The sequence below is a fragment of the Lithobates pipiens genome, unplaced genomic scaffold (assembly GCF_037356315.1).
Source record: "Lithobates pipiens isolate NorthernLeopardFrog02 unplaced genomic scaffold, aLitPip1_a1.2 Scaffold_23, whole genome shotgun sequence".
In the NCBI taxonomy this organism is placed as follows: Eukaryota; Metazoa; Chordata; class Amphibia; order Anura; family Ranidae; genus Lithobates; species Lithobates pipiens.
The window spans coordinates 302,933,694-302,951,856 of NW_027507785.1; the positions used below are offsets into that span (position 1 = coordinate 302,933,694).

The 18,163-nt window shown below is 41.2% G+C and overlaps 1 protein-coding gene across 1 annotated transcript in view; it reads right to left on the minus strand.

Annotated features, from left to right (window-relative positions):
* MSH4 (mutS homolog 4) overlaps nt 1–18,163 on the minus strand; it is an 86,776-nt gene that overhangs the window by 34,561 nt on the left and 34,052 nt on the right. Inside the window, exons 7-9 of the mRNA XM_077451096.1 lie at nt 17,032–17,204; nt 15,825–15,892; nt 1,915–1,989 (exon numbers count right to left, since the gene is read on the minus strand). Of these exons, the coding sequence (XP_077307222.1) occupies nt 1,915–1,989; nt 15,825–15,892; nt 17,032–17,204 (316 nt within the window). The remainder of the gene's footprint in view (nt 1–1,914; nt 1,990–15,824; nt 15,893–17,031; nt 17,205–18,163) is intronic.

Genomic DNA, 18,163 nt, shown 5'->3' on the forward strand with positions numbered 1-18,163 from the left:
CATTACAATGATCCACTACCAAAGAACAACTCAAATGTAAATTATTCTACTCCTGACATGTATGGTCTATATCTGCTATTTCTACCCGTAGCTGGGCCCAGAAACAATAGTGTACATTTTGACTTCATGAACTTCCTGATCATGTGGCGATTGTGATGGGCAATCACAGAAATTACATGATTGAAAGTCCATCCTACCGTCCCCAGCTTGTCACTCTCTAACTGGAGGCTGGTGTTTACAGAGGTATAACAGTGCTGAAGGTGAACAAGTGAGTGCACTCTCAACACAAAATAAAGACGCATATTCAGTATGTGGTAGCAGAGAATAAGGCCCACTCAGTGCTGCCACAAATATGCACGTGGCCAGCAGGAAGCAGTTAAACAGACCCCAGAGTTTTCAATCTGATTAGTTCTTTAGTGCAAATTACATGTTGCGCACTTCAGATGCATGCCCTAATGCTAGGGACATTAAAGTGCTTCATGCAAGCTATAGGTGTCTGACAGTTTGAAAAAAGGAAAGCTTATGTGTTTTAAGCGACACAAGCTTACTCCAGTAGTTTGCCACACCATATCTAAACGCACTGTGTGACTGGATCATGGAGCTTCCCCAGGTTTAAACCTACACACCCGGCTGAACACTGCTGATCAGAAATGGTGCAACTTATGAAAATCAAACTATTCATAAGAGGTCTGGTTGCTCAGGCAACACTGGAATCCACTGGTTTACTAAAGAAAGGATCTGATACAAATTAGAGTCGTTGTGCCCCCAAATTCCCCAGAAAATGTGTAATCTCTTCCACACATGGCAGAAATTTTTCAACCCATTCATTCACCTATCCTAACAGATAACATATGAAACAAGTAAAAAAAGTTAACAGGAGTTGGTTTCTTTGTTTTTCAGTATTTGGAGAAGTGATCAGGTTTATTTATTAATTAATGCTTTTTTTACACATTATGATTCATATAGCAGTGAACTTCATTGCTATAAAGCAAGCATTTTACTGAATACAATCGACGCATTCAGTTTGTTTTGTTGTGAATAGCTGTGATTGGCAAGTTATTCACATGGTAAAGATGGACTGTGATTGACCCTGTCTATACCATGTGATCACTGTGACCAATCAAAGCTAGCAACTCAATTGTACACAATGGATGGCATGAAAGGAAGCCATCCATTATTTACTATTATCATGTGATCTATTGTGATTGGTCACAGCAACCACATGGTACCGGTAGCGAGTCCGATGGACACAGCCTTTGACTGATCGCACAATGTCTTTTACTTCTGTAGGACATGAGGAGGAGTGGGAACACCAAATTTTAATAGGATTCAAATTTAGATAGGAAAAAAGCTGAAAAACTATAGTGGAGAGAAAGTAGGGGATTACCTTGTTTGACATGAGTGATTCTGTGATGTTCTGTTAAAGAGGAACTGAACTCTGCAAGCTGTTCCCAAATAAGGCAGAAAGAGGGAAGGGGGTGAGTCACCAGTATTGCCTGTGGTCACTGGTGACTTGCCATGTCTTGTTTTGTTCTCGCTCTGTGTGGGGCAGCCATCTTGGTAGAGGCAGGGATTTGCCTCATCGTATCAGAGCCTCCAGCAATGGAGAACAGTGAGCAGCACAGCAGTGACATCAACAAATCTTACTCCAAAACCTCAGAGACCAGCAGTCAGAGGCCTTAGATCTCACACTGCAGATATACAGTTATGAAGCTGAAGGCACAAGAATGCCTAGCCAACCTCACATACCAGAAATTGCCATATTATTTTTCAGTGCTTAGTAACAGCTAACATTTCTAGATGTATAGGAAAGCGAAACTTCACTCTTGAGTTCAGGTCCACTTTAAGGACTTAGCTGTGTGTATCTGCCTGTCTAACCAGGCTGCAATAACAGAATCTGAAGTTTGCAGTTACCTTTAAGGGCTCCACAAGCTCTAGGGTATGCTTCAGTGAAATCAGAAAGGTGATCTTTGTATCTGCAGCTTTTTCCTGTTGGGTTAATAAGTAGAATTCCATTAAATACTCAAGAGAAACCATGATATTATTTAAAAGTTAAAAACATATCTACAGTATGTATTTATTAACCACTTGCCGACCAGCCGCCACAGTTGTACGGCGGCAAAATGGCACAGCTGGGCGAAACAAGGTTATGTAACTGCTCGCCCGTGGAATCGATGCGAGTGCTCGCGATCACTGCCGGGCTCCCGCAATCGCTCGGGGCACATGGAGAACCGGGATCTGTGTGTGTAAACACACCTTTTCAGGTTCTCTGAGGGGAGAACAGACAGGTTGTCTGTTCATATAGAGTATAAACAGCAATCTCATCTCCCGTGCATAGTCCCATCCTAGAACACACTAACCCCTTGATTGCCCCCAGGTGGTTAACCCCTTCACTGCCAGTGACATTTTTACAGTAATCAATGCATTTTCATAGCACTGATCACTGTAAAAATGCCACTGGTCCCAAAAATGTGTCAAAATTGTCTGACGTGTCCGCCATAATGTCACAGTCCTGATAAAAATCGCCGCCATTACAAGTAAAAAAAATAATAATAATAATGCCATAAAACTATGCCCTATTTTGTAGACACTATAACTTTTGCGTAAACCTATCAATATACGCTCATTGCGATTTTTTTACCAAAAATATGTAGAAGAATACATATCAGCCTAAACTGAGGGGAAAAAAAAAACATTTTTGTTTTATATATTTTTGGGGGATATTTATTATAGCAAAAAGTAAAAAATATTGCATTTTTTTTTAAATTGTCATACTTTTTTGTTTATAGTGCAAAAAAACAAAAACGCAGAGGTGATCAAATACCACCAAAAGAAAGCTCTATTTGTGGGGAAAAAAGGACGTCAATTTTGTTCGGGTGCAACGGCGCACGACCACACAATTGTCAGTTAAAGCGACGTGGTGCCGAATCGCAAAAAGTGCTCTGGTCAGGAAGAGGGTAAAATCTTCCGGGGCCGAAGCAGTTAATCAGGATTTACTGGTGAAAGGTTTGGTGAAGGATTTCTGACAGTCTGGCGTACATGCATCCTTATTGTGAATGACAAATGTAATGTTATATTAAAGCCCAACTTCGGGCAAAACAATTTTTTAGTTATGGAGAGAGTGGGAAAGACCTGAGACCTTTGTCAAGTTTTTATTACTATCTGGGATTTATTTACTAAAGTGAAATTGTTGTGCACTTTTCAAAGTGCAGTTGCTTCAGAGTTTAAAAAAAATTGATGTTTGCTTGCACATGATTAGATGTCAGTGGAGCTTCTGCTCATTTATTAAATTTCCTTGCACGTGATTGGGTATTCTTTGCACAGTAAAGCCTTACCTCATTCGCTAAGCTTTGGAGTTACTGCACTATGGAAAAGTGCACTGTCTATATGCCTTTAGTAAATCAACCCCTCTGTGTCTTCAATGATGAGATGTCCCCTCATTTCCCAGTGACAACCATCAACAGCCAGGAAGCAGAGGGATAGCTCCCCAATGGAGCCGCAGACTACTGTTGTGCGCTTTTCACAGATTGCTAATCTGCTGTATTGTGCAGTGACAACTTGCTGTTATAGCACAAGTCGTTCAATGTATCTTTTCTGGTAGCTGCACTGGAGTTGATTTACTAAGGGCAAATAGATTGTGTATTTTGCAAAGTGCAGTCGCGCCAGAACTTAGTAAATGAGGCAAAGCTTCACTTTGCAAACAGTACCCAATCTCGTACAAGAACAATAAAAAAAATGCATTTTTGCTTGCACATGATTGGATGATCGAGGTCAGCAGAGCTTCTGCTCATTTACTAAGCTCTGGAGCAACTGGCTTTAGTAAATCAGCCATATTGCACACTTTTTAAACTCCTGTATTTCAAACACCTGAAGTCAGCCATTAGAAAAAAAAATTCAGCCAATCAAGAAAGGAGGAATGATGTCACAGGGGTTGATTTACTAAAGGCAAATCCACTTTGCGCTACAAGTGCACTTGGAAGTGCAGTCGCTGTAGATCTGAGGGGAAGCTTTGCTGATTTTATCATCCAATCATGTGCAAGATAAAATGCTGTTTTTTATTTTCCTTGCATGTCCCTCTCAGATCCTTCCTCCTTTCTTGATTTCAAAATGGAATTGCCTCTAGTAAACGGACCCCATTGTGTGCAGGTATACTGAATTAGACACATCTCTGTATGTCACCTTGATAAAGAGGGCTGCCATGCCCTCAAAACATTGGTCCTGTTATGTCGCTGATATGGGACTTCAGTAAATATTGTTGCTATCTTTATTTTATTATTAAAACATAGACACAGACTGCATATTAGACTTCAGAAGGTAAAGTCAATTACACAAAGTTTTCACAGCTGCTATTTACCTATGCTACCAGGTACCATAGGTAAATACCAGGTACCTGGTAAAGAGATGCGACATAAGAGAGGGAGCAATAAAAAGATGACAACATTCTCTATACAAAGGTACTGCTGGAAGGGATAGCAAGAGGCACGGCATGCCCATTCAGGGCCAATAGACCGTGTCTCCTCATAGCTGACCCCCAGTAAAGAATACTCACCAATTAATGCTTCCTCTCTTCCTCCCCCTTTGTTGCACTAGTATGGAAGAAAATGTGACCTCCCCATGTGACAGTGCTTGGGCCTAAGTGGCAAATCACCAGGCCAAACACAACATAGATAGGCAGTGATATCATCCACCCTGTTCCCTATGAAATCAGAGAGTTTACCCGGCAGTGGGGTGGCAGTGAGGGGGCATGGAGCGGTGAGCATACATAGCCAAGAGCAGTGGGCTATCAGGAGCCAATGTCACTTTGTCCATCAATTGACAGTGTCTGTTTAGCAATATTAGTAAAGTGGCACTCTATGGTACCTGCAAGCACCTATATTCATCTTCACCACCATGATCCTGGGCTATACCCTCTACCTCAACTTTTCAATAAGCCCTGCCCTGGTACAAGCACCTTTCCTAATGTCCAGACCCTCTACTGAGGTTCTAAAATTGAACCGTTAAATTCGAAGAATTGGGGCTTTGCACTGGAAAGTATGAAAAATTGTGGTGTCCAATGCAGACGTTCGCCTGTTTAACACGGCCTTCAGCGAGTGAACAGCAAGCTTTGACAAAGCATTTGCAGAGCTTTCAGCAAGCTTTGCTGAAGCTTTTAACCACTTAAGGTCCGCCTAGGGGGTGTGCATGCGAGCCAGCGGCAGCTTGCTTCCGCTGTGATCACACACAGTGGGAGCGCAGCGGCGGGTACTGTGGACTCAATGTTCACTGGAACCCGCTGATCATCAGTCAGAGACAGAACGTCAATCTGCCTATGTAAACAAGGCAGATTGCCGTTCTGACAGGAGGAAAGGCATGAATCCTGTGTCTCTGCAAAGCAGGGACTAGGATCCATGTCTTCCCCTAGTAAAAGCACCTCCCACAGTGTGAAAAAACACTGGCTAGGCACACAGTTAACCCTTTGATCACCCCTGATGTTAACCCCTTCCCAGCCAGTGTCATTAGTACAGTGACAGTGCATAAATTTAGCATGATTAGTGTCACTGGTTCCCAAAAAGTATCAAAGGTGTCAGGTAGTCTCTAATCACCACCATTACTAGTAAAAAAATAAATAAATCCCATCATTTGTAGACAGTATAACTTTTGCGTAAACCAATCAATATACGCTTATTGGGATTTTTTTTAGACCAAAAACATGTAGCAGAATACATATTGGCCTAAATTTATGAAGCCTTTTTTTAATTGGATATGTTTAGCAGAAAGTAAAAAATATTCAGTTTTTTTTCCCCAAAATGATCTGTCTTTTTTAGTTTATAGCTAAATAAAATAATTAAAAACCCAGATGTCATCAAATACCACTAAAAGAAAGCTCTATTTGCGGGGGAAAAAAGCACATTAATTATTTGGGTACAGTGTCGCATGACTGCACAATTGTCAGTTAAAGTAACGGAGTGCTGTATCGCAAAAAATGGCCTGGTTATTAAGGGGGTAAATCTTCCAGAGGTCAAGTGGTTAAAGTACCATTCAGCTCAAGTTTGTAAATGTTCAACACAGATCCTAATGGGAGTGTTGAATGCCAATTTAGATAAGTTGCTTGCAGGCTTCAGAACTTCTTGAAGCTTGTTGAAAGTCTGCTAGCAGCTTGCTTAAAGTGGCAATCAGCACTCCCATTAGGATCGGTGTTCAACATTTACATTCTGGCGTTGAATTGTACTTTAAAAGCTTCAACAAAGCTTGCTGAAAACTCTGCAAATACTTTGCTAACACTTACTGTTCACAATGCTCTTATATAAGCTGAAGAGCGTGTGAAACAAACCTTTGACAGAAGTCGATGTCCTCTTCTGCTGCACGCAACACACTTCCTATGTAATTGCCTAATAAGGTAATTTGATCATTTGATCCAAAAACCTTAACAAAGTTTGAAGTATGTATAATTGTCCAGCTGGGTTTGCCATTTCTTATGGCAGAAGGCTGAAACTGATTATACTGTACAGTGTATCAGGTTACTAATTATTAGCTCACTTACAGGTTACTGCTCTGCGAAAAACACTCAAACGTGCAAACAAATAAATGACAACAGCTGACAGGAAACGAGGGTGACAACCACATATCAGGTAGATGAACCAGTGGTTAGAGCAGCTTTAGATAAACAAGGAACTTGTTACCAGAGAAACTGACACCTGATTATTGTCTTTAGATAACTATACACCAATGAAGATTACACTAATGGGAGATAATTATGTGTTAGGAACATTATAATTAGAAGGAATAGGTGTTTCTTGAAAAAAAAAAAAAAAAAACAATGACAGAAATGATAAACAATTAATGGATGGTACAGCAGTTTAAACAGAGCCATACTGTACCTCCAAACCAGCCATATACCAGAAAAACTTAAAGTGGTTGGAAATCCTTAAATTTACCCAATGAAGGGGCTATCCTCAGGCGATACACAGAAAATAAACAAATCCTCCTACTTAAGTTGTATCTGTCTGTCTGCAACCCTTTCTTCTCTACATCCATTCAAAGTTCAGAATTGATAAGCTTGTCTGAGAGTTCAGAAAAAAGGGGGAGGAGAGCTAAAATTACACACTTCAGAGTTCTGTGAGGAGAGCTCTGAGAACTGCTTGGAGGAAAGAGACAATCCCCCCACCACACAGGAACAGAGCTGGGGCTTTCAATCAGCTGGAGGTCCCTCCCTGTCACCTTTTTTTCTCTTGGTGTCAGGAAAACTTGTCAGAAGTGATTCATGCCGATAGCAGAGAAACAAAGGAGCAGACAGAAATGACACTTCATGCTTTTACACCCCATTCACACTTGTGTGACTTGTCATGTGACTTTGAACATTAAAGTCACATGACAAGTCATACCCCATGTTTTTCAATAACTACTCATATACAGTATCTCACATAAGTGAGTACACCCTTCACATTTTTGTAAACATTTTATTATATCTTTTCATGTGACAACACTGAAGAAATAACATTTTGCTACAATGTAAAGTAGTGAGTGTACAGCTCATGGCAGTGTAAATTTGCTGTCCCTTCAAAATAACTCAACACAGCCAATAATGTCTAAACCGCTGGCAACAAAAGTGAGTACACACCTAAGTGAAAATGTCCAAACTGGGCCCAATTAGACATCTTCCCTCCCTCTGTGTCATGACTCATTAGTATTACAAGGTCTCAGGTGTGAATGGGGAGCAGATGTGTTAAATTTGGTGTTATGCCTCTCACTCTCTGAAAAAAAGAAATTGTTGCTCTACATAAAAGATGGCCTAGAATATAAGGAGATTGCCAAGACCCTGAAACGGAGCTGCAGCATGGTGGTAAAGACCATACAGCGGTTTAACAGGACAGGTTCCACTCGGAACAGGCCTCGCCATGGTCGACCAAAGAAGTTGAGTGCACGTGCTCAACATCATATCCAGAGGTTGTCTTTAGGAAATAGACATATAAGTGCTGCCAGCATTGCTGCAGAGGTTGAAGGGGTGGGGGGTCAGCCTGTCAGTGCTCAGACCATACACCACACACTGCATCAAATTGGTCTGCATGGCTGTCATCCCAGAAGGAAGGCTCTTCTAAAGAAGATGCACAGGAAAGCCTACAAACAGTTTGCTGAAGACAAGCAGACATGGATTACTGGAACCATGTCCTGTGGTCTCTGTGGTCTGATGAAACCAAGATAAACTTATTTGGTACAGATGGTGTCAAGCGTGTGTGGCGGCAACCAGGTGAGGAGTACAAAGACAAGTGTGTCTTGCCTACAGTCAAGCATGGTGGTGCCGGCACTGGGGAGCTACAGTTCATTGAGGGAACCATGAATGCCAACATGTACTGTGACATAATGAATCAGAGCATGATCCCCTCCCTTCAGAGACTGGACCGCAGGGCAGTATTCCAACATGATAACAACCCCAAACACACCTTCAAGATGACCACTGCCTCGCTAAAGAAGCTGAGGGTAAAGATAATGAATGGACTGGACAAGCATTTCTCCAGACGTAAACCCTATAGAGCATCTGTGGGGTATCCCCAAATGGAAGGTGGAGGAGCGCAAGATCTCTAACATCCGCAAGCTCCGTGATGTCGTCATGGAGGAGGGGAAGAGGACTCCAGTGGCAACCTGTGAAGCTCTGGTGAACTCCATGCCCAAGAGGGTTAAGGAAGTGTTGTAAAATAATGGTGACCACACAAAATATTGACACTTTGGGCCCAATTTGGACATTTTCACTTAGGGGTGTACTCACTTTTGTTGCCAGCGGTTTAGACATTAATGGCTGTGTGTTGAGTTATTTTGAGGGGACAGCAAATTTACACTGTTATACAAGCTGTACACTCACTACTTTACATTGTAGCAAAGTGTCATTTCTTCAGTGTTGTCACATAATAAGATATAATAAAATATTTACAAAAATGTGAGAGGTGTACTCACTTTTGTGAGATACTGTATGTGCGACCTAAAGTCGCATCAACTTCAAAGTTCAAGCACTACTTTGGTCCTACTTTCATGCAACTTTTGAGCCATAGACTTCAATGTTAACCCTCAAAAGTTGCATGTTTTACATGCAACAATAGTGCAACAATGGGTCTGATTCTACAGAGGGATAAGTTCCATCCAAGTCGCACCCATCCAAAGTTGAATCAAAGTTGCACCAAACTTGCATGACTTTGGATTTGCACAAGTGTGAGTAGAGCCTTAATTGAGACAAGTACACACTGTAGAGGTATGCAACCACTTTAACCTAAAGAAAGGATAGCCCTAACCATCCAAAAAAAGAACCGAAAAAGGTTCACTAGCAACGGAAAATAAGATATTGGTGAAAATAATTTATCAAGCTGTTGATAAATCATTTGTTGCCAATGGCCTTTTGAAGGAAAGTTAATATATTATTAAGTTATATGCACTTACTGTTATTTTTTTAAAGGAGCTCAGTTATGAGGAAAGATTAGAGGAACTGAATTTATTCTCTCTTGAGAAAAGGAGATTAAGGGGGGATATGACTAACATGTGCAAATACATAAGTGGCCCATATAGTGAACTTGGTGTTGAGTTATTCACTTTAAAGGTCATCACAGAGGACAAGGGGGCACTCTTTATGTCTAGAGGAAAAAAAGATTTCATCTCCGAATACGGAAAGGTTTCTTCACAGTAAGAACTGTGAGAATGTGGAATAGACTCCCTCCAGAGGTGGTTCTGTAGATTGCTCTAAAAAAGGCCTGGATTCTTTCTTAAATGTACATAATATAACTGGGTACTAACATTTATAGGTAAAGTGGATCCAGGGAAAATACGATTGCCTCTCGGGGGGATCAGGAAGGAATTCTTTCCTCTGATATAGAAAATTGGATCGTGCTTTGTTGGGGTTTTTCGCTTTCCTCTGGATCAACTGTGGGTATAGGATTGTGTATATGGGATTGTATTTTTTTTCTTTGGTTGAACTGGATGGACTTGTGTCTTTTTCTAACTTGGTTAATTATGTAACTATATAACAAAAAACTATGTAAAAATCCTGATTTGTAATAGTACCTGCATGTGATTCATCTCTGCACAGCTGAACATGGTCTGAACTGCTGACCAATGTTCAGGCCCCCAGTTGATGGCTGTTTTGGAGGCCATCGGTTCCCTGCCAGCGTTGTGCTCAGTGCATCAAGAATGGATTATTGGGATTACAGAACTTTACGAGTGTGCACATGTGCATGGCTGTTTTTGTAAGCTGAGTACGATACTTCACAAAAATATATAATATACCGTATCCGTACCCTAATTACCCCGCATATACTATATTGACAGCGCTAAAACAAAAAAGGGGAAATAATCAAAAAATAAAATATAATAAATATATAGAGGATAAAATATAATAAATATATGGAGGATAATAACTCAGTGTCTAGAAAAAGTCACTAGCAAGTGTCCATAATATCTCCAAACATATATGACTCAATATTCAATTGAGCTATCACACTTTGGAAAAAAGTTCAGAAAAGAAGATCCATCTCCGAAGAAGAAAACACCAGTGTGCGAAGGGTCTGACGGCCGGTGACACCCCTTATGGTAATTCACTCACCAGAACCCAAAGGGTTAACAGGCACTTCACTACGACTGTAGAAGTAGTCCCACTAGTGTCCCTCCGGAAAATCGTCTTATCATAACACCATAGGTTCCTCTCTCTCGGGCTCCCTGCTCTCTCACCGATAAGAGTTCACTTAATTCTCATTCACAGCCCCAGATCCACATATAGAAAACAATAAAATATAGATTCCATAGTGCAACACAGCTTTATTCATTAAAAACACTCATGCGCTTAAAATCATACGTACACAATGTGCACAGCAAAATGTCACATTTAAAATGTCACTTGCAGCGATAACGAGGTGGTCTCACCGCAGTCCTGAGCGCGTTTGGTCGAATACTGCCTCAGCTTCCACGGCGGGTCCCGGGTAACCACTCCGAATAGCCTGCTCTGGTGACGTATAGCTGCCTGGTCACGCCCAAAAGTGTGAGTACGATACTTGTCGAGTACACCAGAAAGGTCAGGGATAAAGTTGTGGAGAAGTTTAAAGCAGGGTTAGGTTATAAAAAAATATCCCAAGCTTTGAACATCTCATGGAGCACTGCTCAATCCATCATCCAAAAATGGAAAGAGTATGGCACAACTGCAAACCTACCAAGACCTGGCCGTCCACCTAAACTGACAGGCCGGGCAAGGAGAGCATTCATTAGAGAAGCAGCCAAGAGGCCCATGGTAACACTGAAGGAGCTGCAGAGATCCACAGCTCAGGTGGGAGAATCTGTCCACAGGACAACTATTAGTCGTGCTCTCCACAAATCTGGTCTTTATGGAAGAGTGGAAAGAAGAAAGCCATTGTTGAAAGAAAGCCATAAGAAGTCCAGTTTGCAGTTTGTGAGAAGCCATGTGGGGGACACAGCAAACATGTGGAAGAAGGTGCTCTGGTCAGATGAGACCAAAAGTGGACTTTTTGGCCCAAAAACAAAATGCTATGTGTGGCAGAAAACTAACACTGCAGATCACCCTGAACACACCCTCCCCACCGTGAAACATGGTGGTGGCAGCATCATGTTGTGGGGATGTTTTTCTTCAGCAGGGACAGAGAAGCTGGTCAGAGCTGATGGGAAGAAGGATGGAGCCAAATACAGGGCAATTGTATAAGAAAACCTGTATTGCCCTGTACACGTGACTGGACTTTGACGGGCTTCCGTCGAATCAGACTTGTCTACATTCGATCACACCAAAGTCCGACGGATTCGATCATGATGATGTACGACCGGACTAGAATAAGGAAGTTCATAGCCAGTAGCCAATAGCTGCCCTAGCGTCGGTTTTCGTCCGTCGGACTAGCATACAGACGAACTGATTTTTCGACCAGACTCGAGTACGTCGGAAAGATTTGAAACATGTTCTAAATCTTAAGTCCGTCTGATTTTTCGTCAGCAAAGGTCCAATGAAGCCCACCCACGATGGAATTGTCCGGCGGATTTAGACGGCATTAGAGTCTGCAAAAGACTTGAGACTGGGGTGGAGGGTCTCCTTCCACCAGGACAACGACCCTGAACATACAGCCAGAGCTACAATGGTTTAAATTAAAAGGATAGGTATGTGTTAGAATGGCCCAGTCAAAGTCCAAACTTACATCCATTGAGAATCTGCGGAAAGACTTGAAAATTGCTGTTCACAGACGCTCTCCCTCCTATCTGAGAGAGCTTCAGCTATTTTGCAGAGAATAATGGGCAAAATTGTCACTCTCTAGATGTGCAAAGCTGGTAGAGACATCCCCAAAAAGACTTGTAGCTGTAATTGCAGCAAAAGGGGGTTCTACAAAATATTGACTGGGGGGGGGGGGGCTGAATACAAATGCACCCCACACTTTTCACATATCTATTTGTAAAAAATGTTGAAAACTGAAAATCATTTATCATTTTCCTTCCACTTTGTGTTGGTCTATCCCATAAAATCCCTAGGGCAAAAACAACTAATCTGCATAATCGATTATGAAAATAGTTGTCAACTATTTTCATAATCGATTAGTTGGTAAGCCGATAAGTTGGCCTGCATACAGAATGCATTATTTATTTGCATATCAGAAAATACAGTGCACCACACATACAGCTTAGTACACTGTTCATACATGTCAGTAAGTGTCTGAGAACTTGTAAATGTGAATTTGTGAGGAGCAATGCCTCATGGGACATGTAGTCCTGGGCAGGAGAAGGACGTGAGTGATTCTAAAGGCTGTACTTTTACGGCTTGCTATGCACCCTGAAGGCAGGAGGAGCCAGAAGCGCCGGCAGGGGACCCCAGAAGAAGAGAATCAGGGATGCTTTCTGAAAAACCATTTACACAGAGCAAGTAAAGTATGACAAATTTGTTGTTTAAAAAAAAAAAATCCAACTTTTACAATCACTTTAAAGTGAAACTTTATTTAGAAAATTAAGTCCTGCTAGATGACTTCAGGCTGGCCCCTTCTGCATGTATAGCTGTAGAAAACATTAAAAATAAGTGCCTATACTGTTTAAAATCCAGTAATACATCATCTCACCCCACTGTACACATGCTCAGTTGAGCTTTATTCTTAGGCAATGTGCCAAATTTGTAGAGGCTGATCTGCTGACAGCCTAAAGATACTGCTGTTCAGGGACTCTGAACTTCAGCAAAATGGCAGACTCCGGCAAGAAGAAACAGCAATACTAGAGGCAATATACAGCGGGCCCTCGGCCCTCGATCGCTCGGCCCTCGGCTGCTGCCGCCACCATTCTAGGTGAGGGAATCAGGAAGTGAAGCGAATCTGCTTCACTTCCCGGTTCCCTACTGTGCATGCGCGAGTCGCGCAGCGCAATAGGAATTGTCCGCGCTGTCTCTAAGACCCGTGTGTGTCCCAGCAGACAGCGCGGCAGGACAGGAAATGGCGTAGACTCCCACAGGAGTCTATGCCCGGAAGTGGGTGTAAATACCTGTCTTTGACAGGTATCTCCACACCCCTCCCCCCTGAAAGGTGCCAATTGTGACACCGGAGGGGGGGAGGGTTCCGATCAGCGGAGGTTCTACTTTAGGGTGGAACCCCGCTTTAAGAATGGTTTGCCCCTTGTGGTGAACCCTTTGTATCTGCTCTCGTGAAGTCTTCTCTTGATTGTAGACTTTGACAATGATAAGCCTACCTCTTGGAGAGTGTCCTTCATTTGTCTGGATGCTGTAAATGGGTTTTTAATTACCACAGAGAGGATCCAGTGATCATCCACCATGTTGCTGAGCTCACCAGTGTGTTCTTCTTTCCTCAGAACGTACCAAACTGTTGATTTGGCCACTCCTAATGTTGCTGCTATCTGTCTGATGGATTTGTTTCATTTTTGAAGCTTTAAAATGGCCTGTTTCACTTGCATGGACAGCTCCTTTAAATAGATGATGTAGGTTCACAGCAATAGATTCCAAATGCAAATATCACGCTTAGAATGAACTCCAGACCTTTTACCTGCTTAATTGATGAAGAAATAATGAAGGAGTAGCCCACACCTGGCCATGAAACAGCTTTTGATTCAATTGTCCAATTACTTTTAGTCCCTTGAAAAAGGGGGATGGCTATTCTTAAGAGCTGTAATTCCTAACCCCTTCCTTCGATTTGGATGTACATACCCTCAAATTAAACCTGAGAGAGTGCACTTTCATATCCATTATACAACTATAGCTTCAATATGTTTTGGTAAACACCTGGAAAAAAAACTAAAAAATTGTGCAAAATATATATATATATATATATATATATATATATAGAGAGAGAGAGAGAGAGAGAGAGAGAGAGAGAGAGAGAGAGAGAGAGAGAGAGAGAGAGAGAGAGAGAGAGAGAGAGAGAGAGAGAGGTACGGTACCAATGTATTGATTCCTGATATTTACTACATATGGAGGATCTGAACGACATAGTAAGTATTTTTGTACGTGGTTCCGACGACAAAGTAATCCCCAGGTCTATTTCCAGCTTTCTAATTTGTAAAGTAAACAGTAAGAGATCAGAATGGTAAGACCTGATTTGAACAACGTCATTGCTTTTCTTGCTCCACAGTGCTTGCAGCTACAGAGGGTCAGTGATGACTTGTTTTGAAAGCTCATACTCTGTTGCTAAAAATATGTAAACATTTGAATGAACACAATACACTGAAAAGAAAAGTGGGATTTTAAAAGTGCCCACGTAAAACGGACATCATACAGACTTGAATGCCCACAGCCTAGTCAAATGTTAACTTTATGATTCCAACTCTAGAGAAGAAAACATTAGCCCCAATTATTATTAATCACCAAGCACACAAAAACATAACACTTTATCTAATTAAATTGCTGCATATGCAAGCAATGTTTTTTCAGCAAGGTATTCTCTTTATACAACTGAGAACATAAGGATTCTTCTGTGCAACACCCTGCGGCAACATTCGGCCCTTTGCCATACATTGCACATCCCTTGAGTAGTTTGTGGTTTCCACACCTAGGAATATCTTTTAGACGGCCTTCTAGTACGTAAATTACTTTGTTTATTTCAAGCTTTTTTACTACGCATTGGTGATGTGCATTCTTTTTCCTTATTAAATAAATATTGATTACAGCACAAATAATTTTAAGGGGTCTGTAGGGAGCACCAATGTGAAAGCATTGATTTGTAAAACTGTTGTGATGGCAGTGATCTCTAGCAATCTCAGTGTAATGTGTCTCCAGTCTATGACTTTCTCCTGAAGTATGTCAGACTTCAACAATTTCTATTTGAAGATTCACTTGTACAGAGTGCAATGAGAGTGGCAAACAAAAGGTCTGAGAGAGCAAAAGCCTTTAATACTTATTTGTACCAATACAGAGAAGCCAACCCGTTTTGGCACTCTCATTGGACTTCGTGCATGTGAATCTTCAAATTTGGACCCTCTGTTTTTTGGGACACCCCGCTTTTGTTGAAAGCAGCTTTACCAGAACCACTGCTCCTTGTCACAATGTGACTGATCTACTGAGACTTTTAATCCAGCGCCTCGATTTTACCTGTTCCAACAACTTCTATGACAGTCTATAACCATTTTGTGTAGCATGTCCATAGTCCTTGACCATTTCCTGTTGCATTTATGCAGTCTCTGACAGTCCTTTGTAGAATTACATTTACTGAACATTATGTGTGGCCCTTTGGTGATGTCCAGGGCTGCAGTTGGTTCCCTCTGCATCAAGAAAATTGACCACTGAACTCTCGTAGTGAAAGGTGCTATCAGATCACAAAAACCCTTTAATCCTTGTATTCAGATGAATTATTCATAATATGGATCATATATCTCAACTACCACATATCTGTACATACCGTGTCCTGCTTTGGAATCTGAATAAGGTTAGAAAGAAGCTGTTCTGTATCCAAAAATCTGGAAAGGACTGGAAAAAAATATTTGAATTGAGAAGATCACATTCACAGATATAGCTAAAAAAACACTTAAAGTATACCCAAACCTAATTTTTTCCCCCATTTTGCATAGAGTTGGTATGGTTTTAAAGTAAATCCCCTCTTAGACAGTGTGCCTATTGGGAGATTTCCCCTCTATTCCTGGTAGAATTTTAAAGGATAAGTACACCTTTTAACAAAAAATAATAAATCCCAATTTTTCTGCAGGTTTTGCGTTTATTTTTTGTTTCTTGAGCTTCTAAAGTACTCAGCGGATTGACTATGTGCTGATTGGTGATGTGCATTCTTTTTCCTTAATAAATATTGATTGCGGCACAAATAATTTTATGGGGTCTGTAGGGAGCACAAATGTGAAAGCATTGATTTGTAAAACTGTTGTGATGGCAGTGATCTCTAGCAATCTCAGTGTAATGTGTCTCTGGTCTATGACTGTCTCCTGAAGTATGTCAGACTTCAACTATTTCTATTTGAAGATTCACTTGTACAAAGTCCAATGAGAGTACCAAATAAAAGGTCTGAGAGAGCAAAAGCTTTTAATAGTTATTTGTACCAATACAGAGAAGCCAACCCATTTTGGCACTTTCATTGGACTTTGTGCATGTGAATCTTCAAATTTGGACCCCCTGTTTTTTGGGACACCCCGCCAGCCAATCAGCAGATCACTGGTGTCTCCTGCAGACCTGTTAGTGTATCTGTGTGCCTGTACATCATACAGGCACACAGATACAATCTGACAGGCAGACTCAATGAACTTCCACAGCAACGTGGTAGTTCATAAAAAACTATAAGCCGACAGCTGCAAAGAATGTGGGGGACTTGTAGTTTTCCATGCACAGATGATAAAATTATGTATTACATGAACCAATGCAACATGGTGTTTTTTTTTTTACTTCAACAAAATGGTGGCCATCTGTACACAGACACCAACTCCCTGTTGCATAAATGTGAATGAGATGGGTAAAATATAGCTTCAGCTCCTGTTCTTCACCTATAGAGAACTCCTCAGATGCGTTTCGGCCTTTTCAGGGCTTAATTGCAGAGGTCCTGGCTTGCCTCTACGTTTGCCTGGCTTTAGAAACGTCCTTGCTGTATACAAGGCTTGACGTCTCACCTGACTGAAGATTGAAGAAAAGCTCCTCATTTTCAAGAAACTCCTGGACGCAGTCCAGCCTCGTGTTGATGCTTTCAAGGTCAGTTAGAGGCTCCAGGATATTTGCCCTAAGTCGGCGACTCCCTCCTGGTGTTTTAGTATTATTTAGTACCCCAAAAAGACTGTGACTATTCCTTGATAATGAAAAAAAAATAAAAGACATTTTCTCAATTGTATTTAAATAATATCATATAACATATAAAAGATCTGTATCATCAAAATGTAATAAAAGGGAATATTGCAAGTGGTGTAACTTGACGGTTAGTCCAATAGTGAGTAAAGAAAGACTAATTATGTTGCGCTAATTATGGGGTCACCATGGATTTCCCCAAAAATTTAGAAACATACAGACCAACAGATGTGTGGAAAACAGAAAAGAGAAGAGGAGACTTACAGAGAGGTGCAGGAGGAGTGTACATGTAGCGTGGGGGGCCACCCAGGGTGGTTCATAAATATATCAAGTTAAAGGAAGGTCAGATGAATTGGAGAAAAACAGAGGAGTAGAGAGGGAGGTCAGGATGATTGCGGATCGTTATGGTCACTTGATGGCAAAAAAGTTTGAAATGTAGCAGAGTCCATATAAAGAACCCATGGGCTGCGTATTTGAGGGAAGAGGTCCTCCACCATTTTCTCAAATTTCTTAAAATCACAAAATGAACAGGCAGCACAAACTATGGAAAGTGTGGAGAGGAATAGATTGCTGGTGAACGGGGTGTCTGTCTTGTATTGGATCCTGCAGTTGAGCTGAGATATCCCTAACTGTAGGTTTAGTAGGACTCAAGATAAGACAGGTAAGTGTAAAATGAGGTAAATAGTGTGTAAAGCCATTCTTTTTTTAGTTTTGGGAACGGTTAAGACTTTTCGGCAACCTTTCAGGCCGATATCAGGTGCCGATATGCTGTAGATTAAATTTTTTGATTTTTACACTGTCCTTTTTTCTTATTTTTTTACACTTTTATTGCTGTGAAAGTAATAAGTAGTGACAGGTACTCTTTATGGAGCAATCTGGGGTTCATAAGACACCAAACCCCTCCTCTGCACTTTAAAGAATTCAACTTTTTATTTTTTTTTAAACTGGCGCCTTTACGATGCC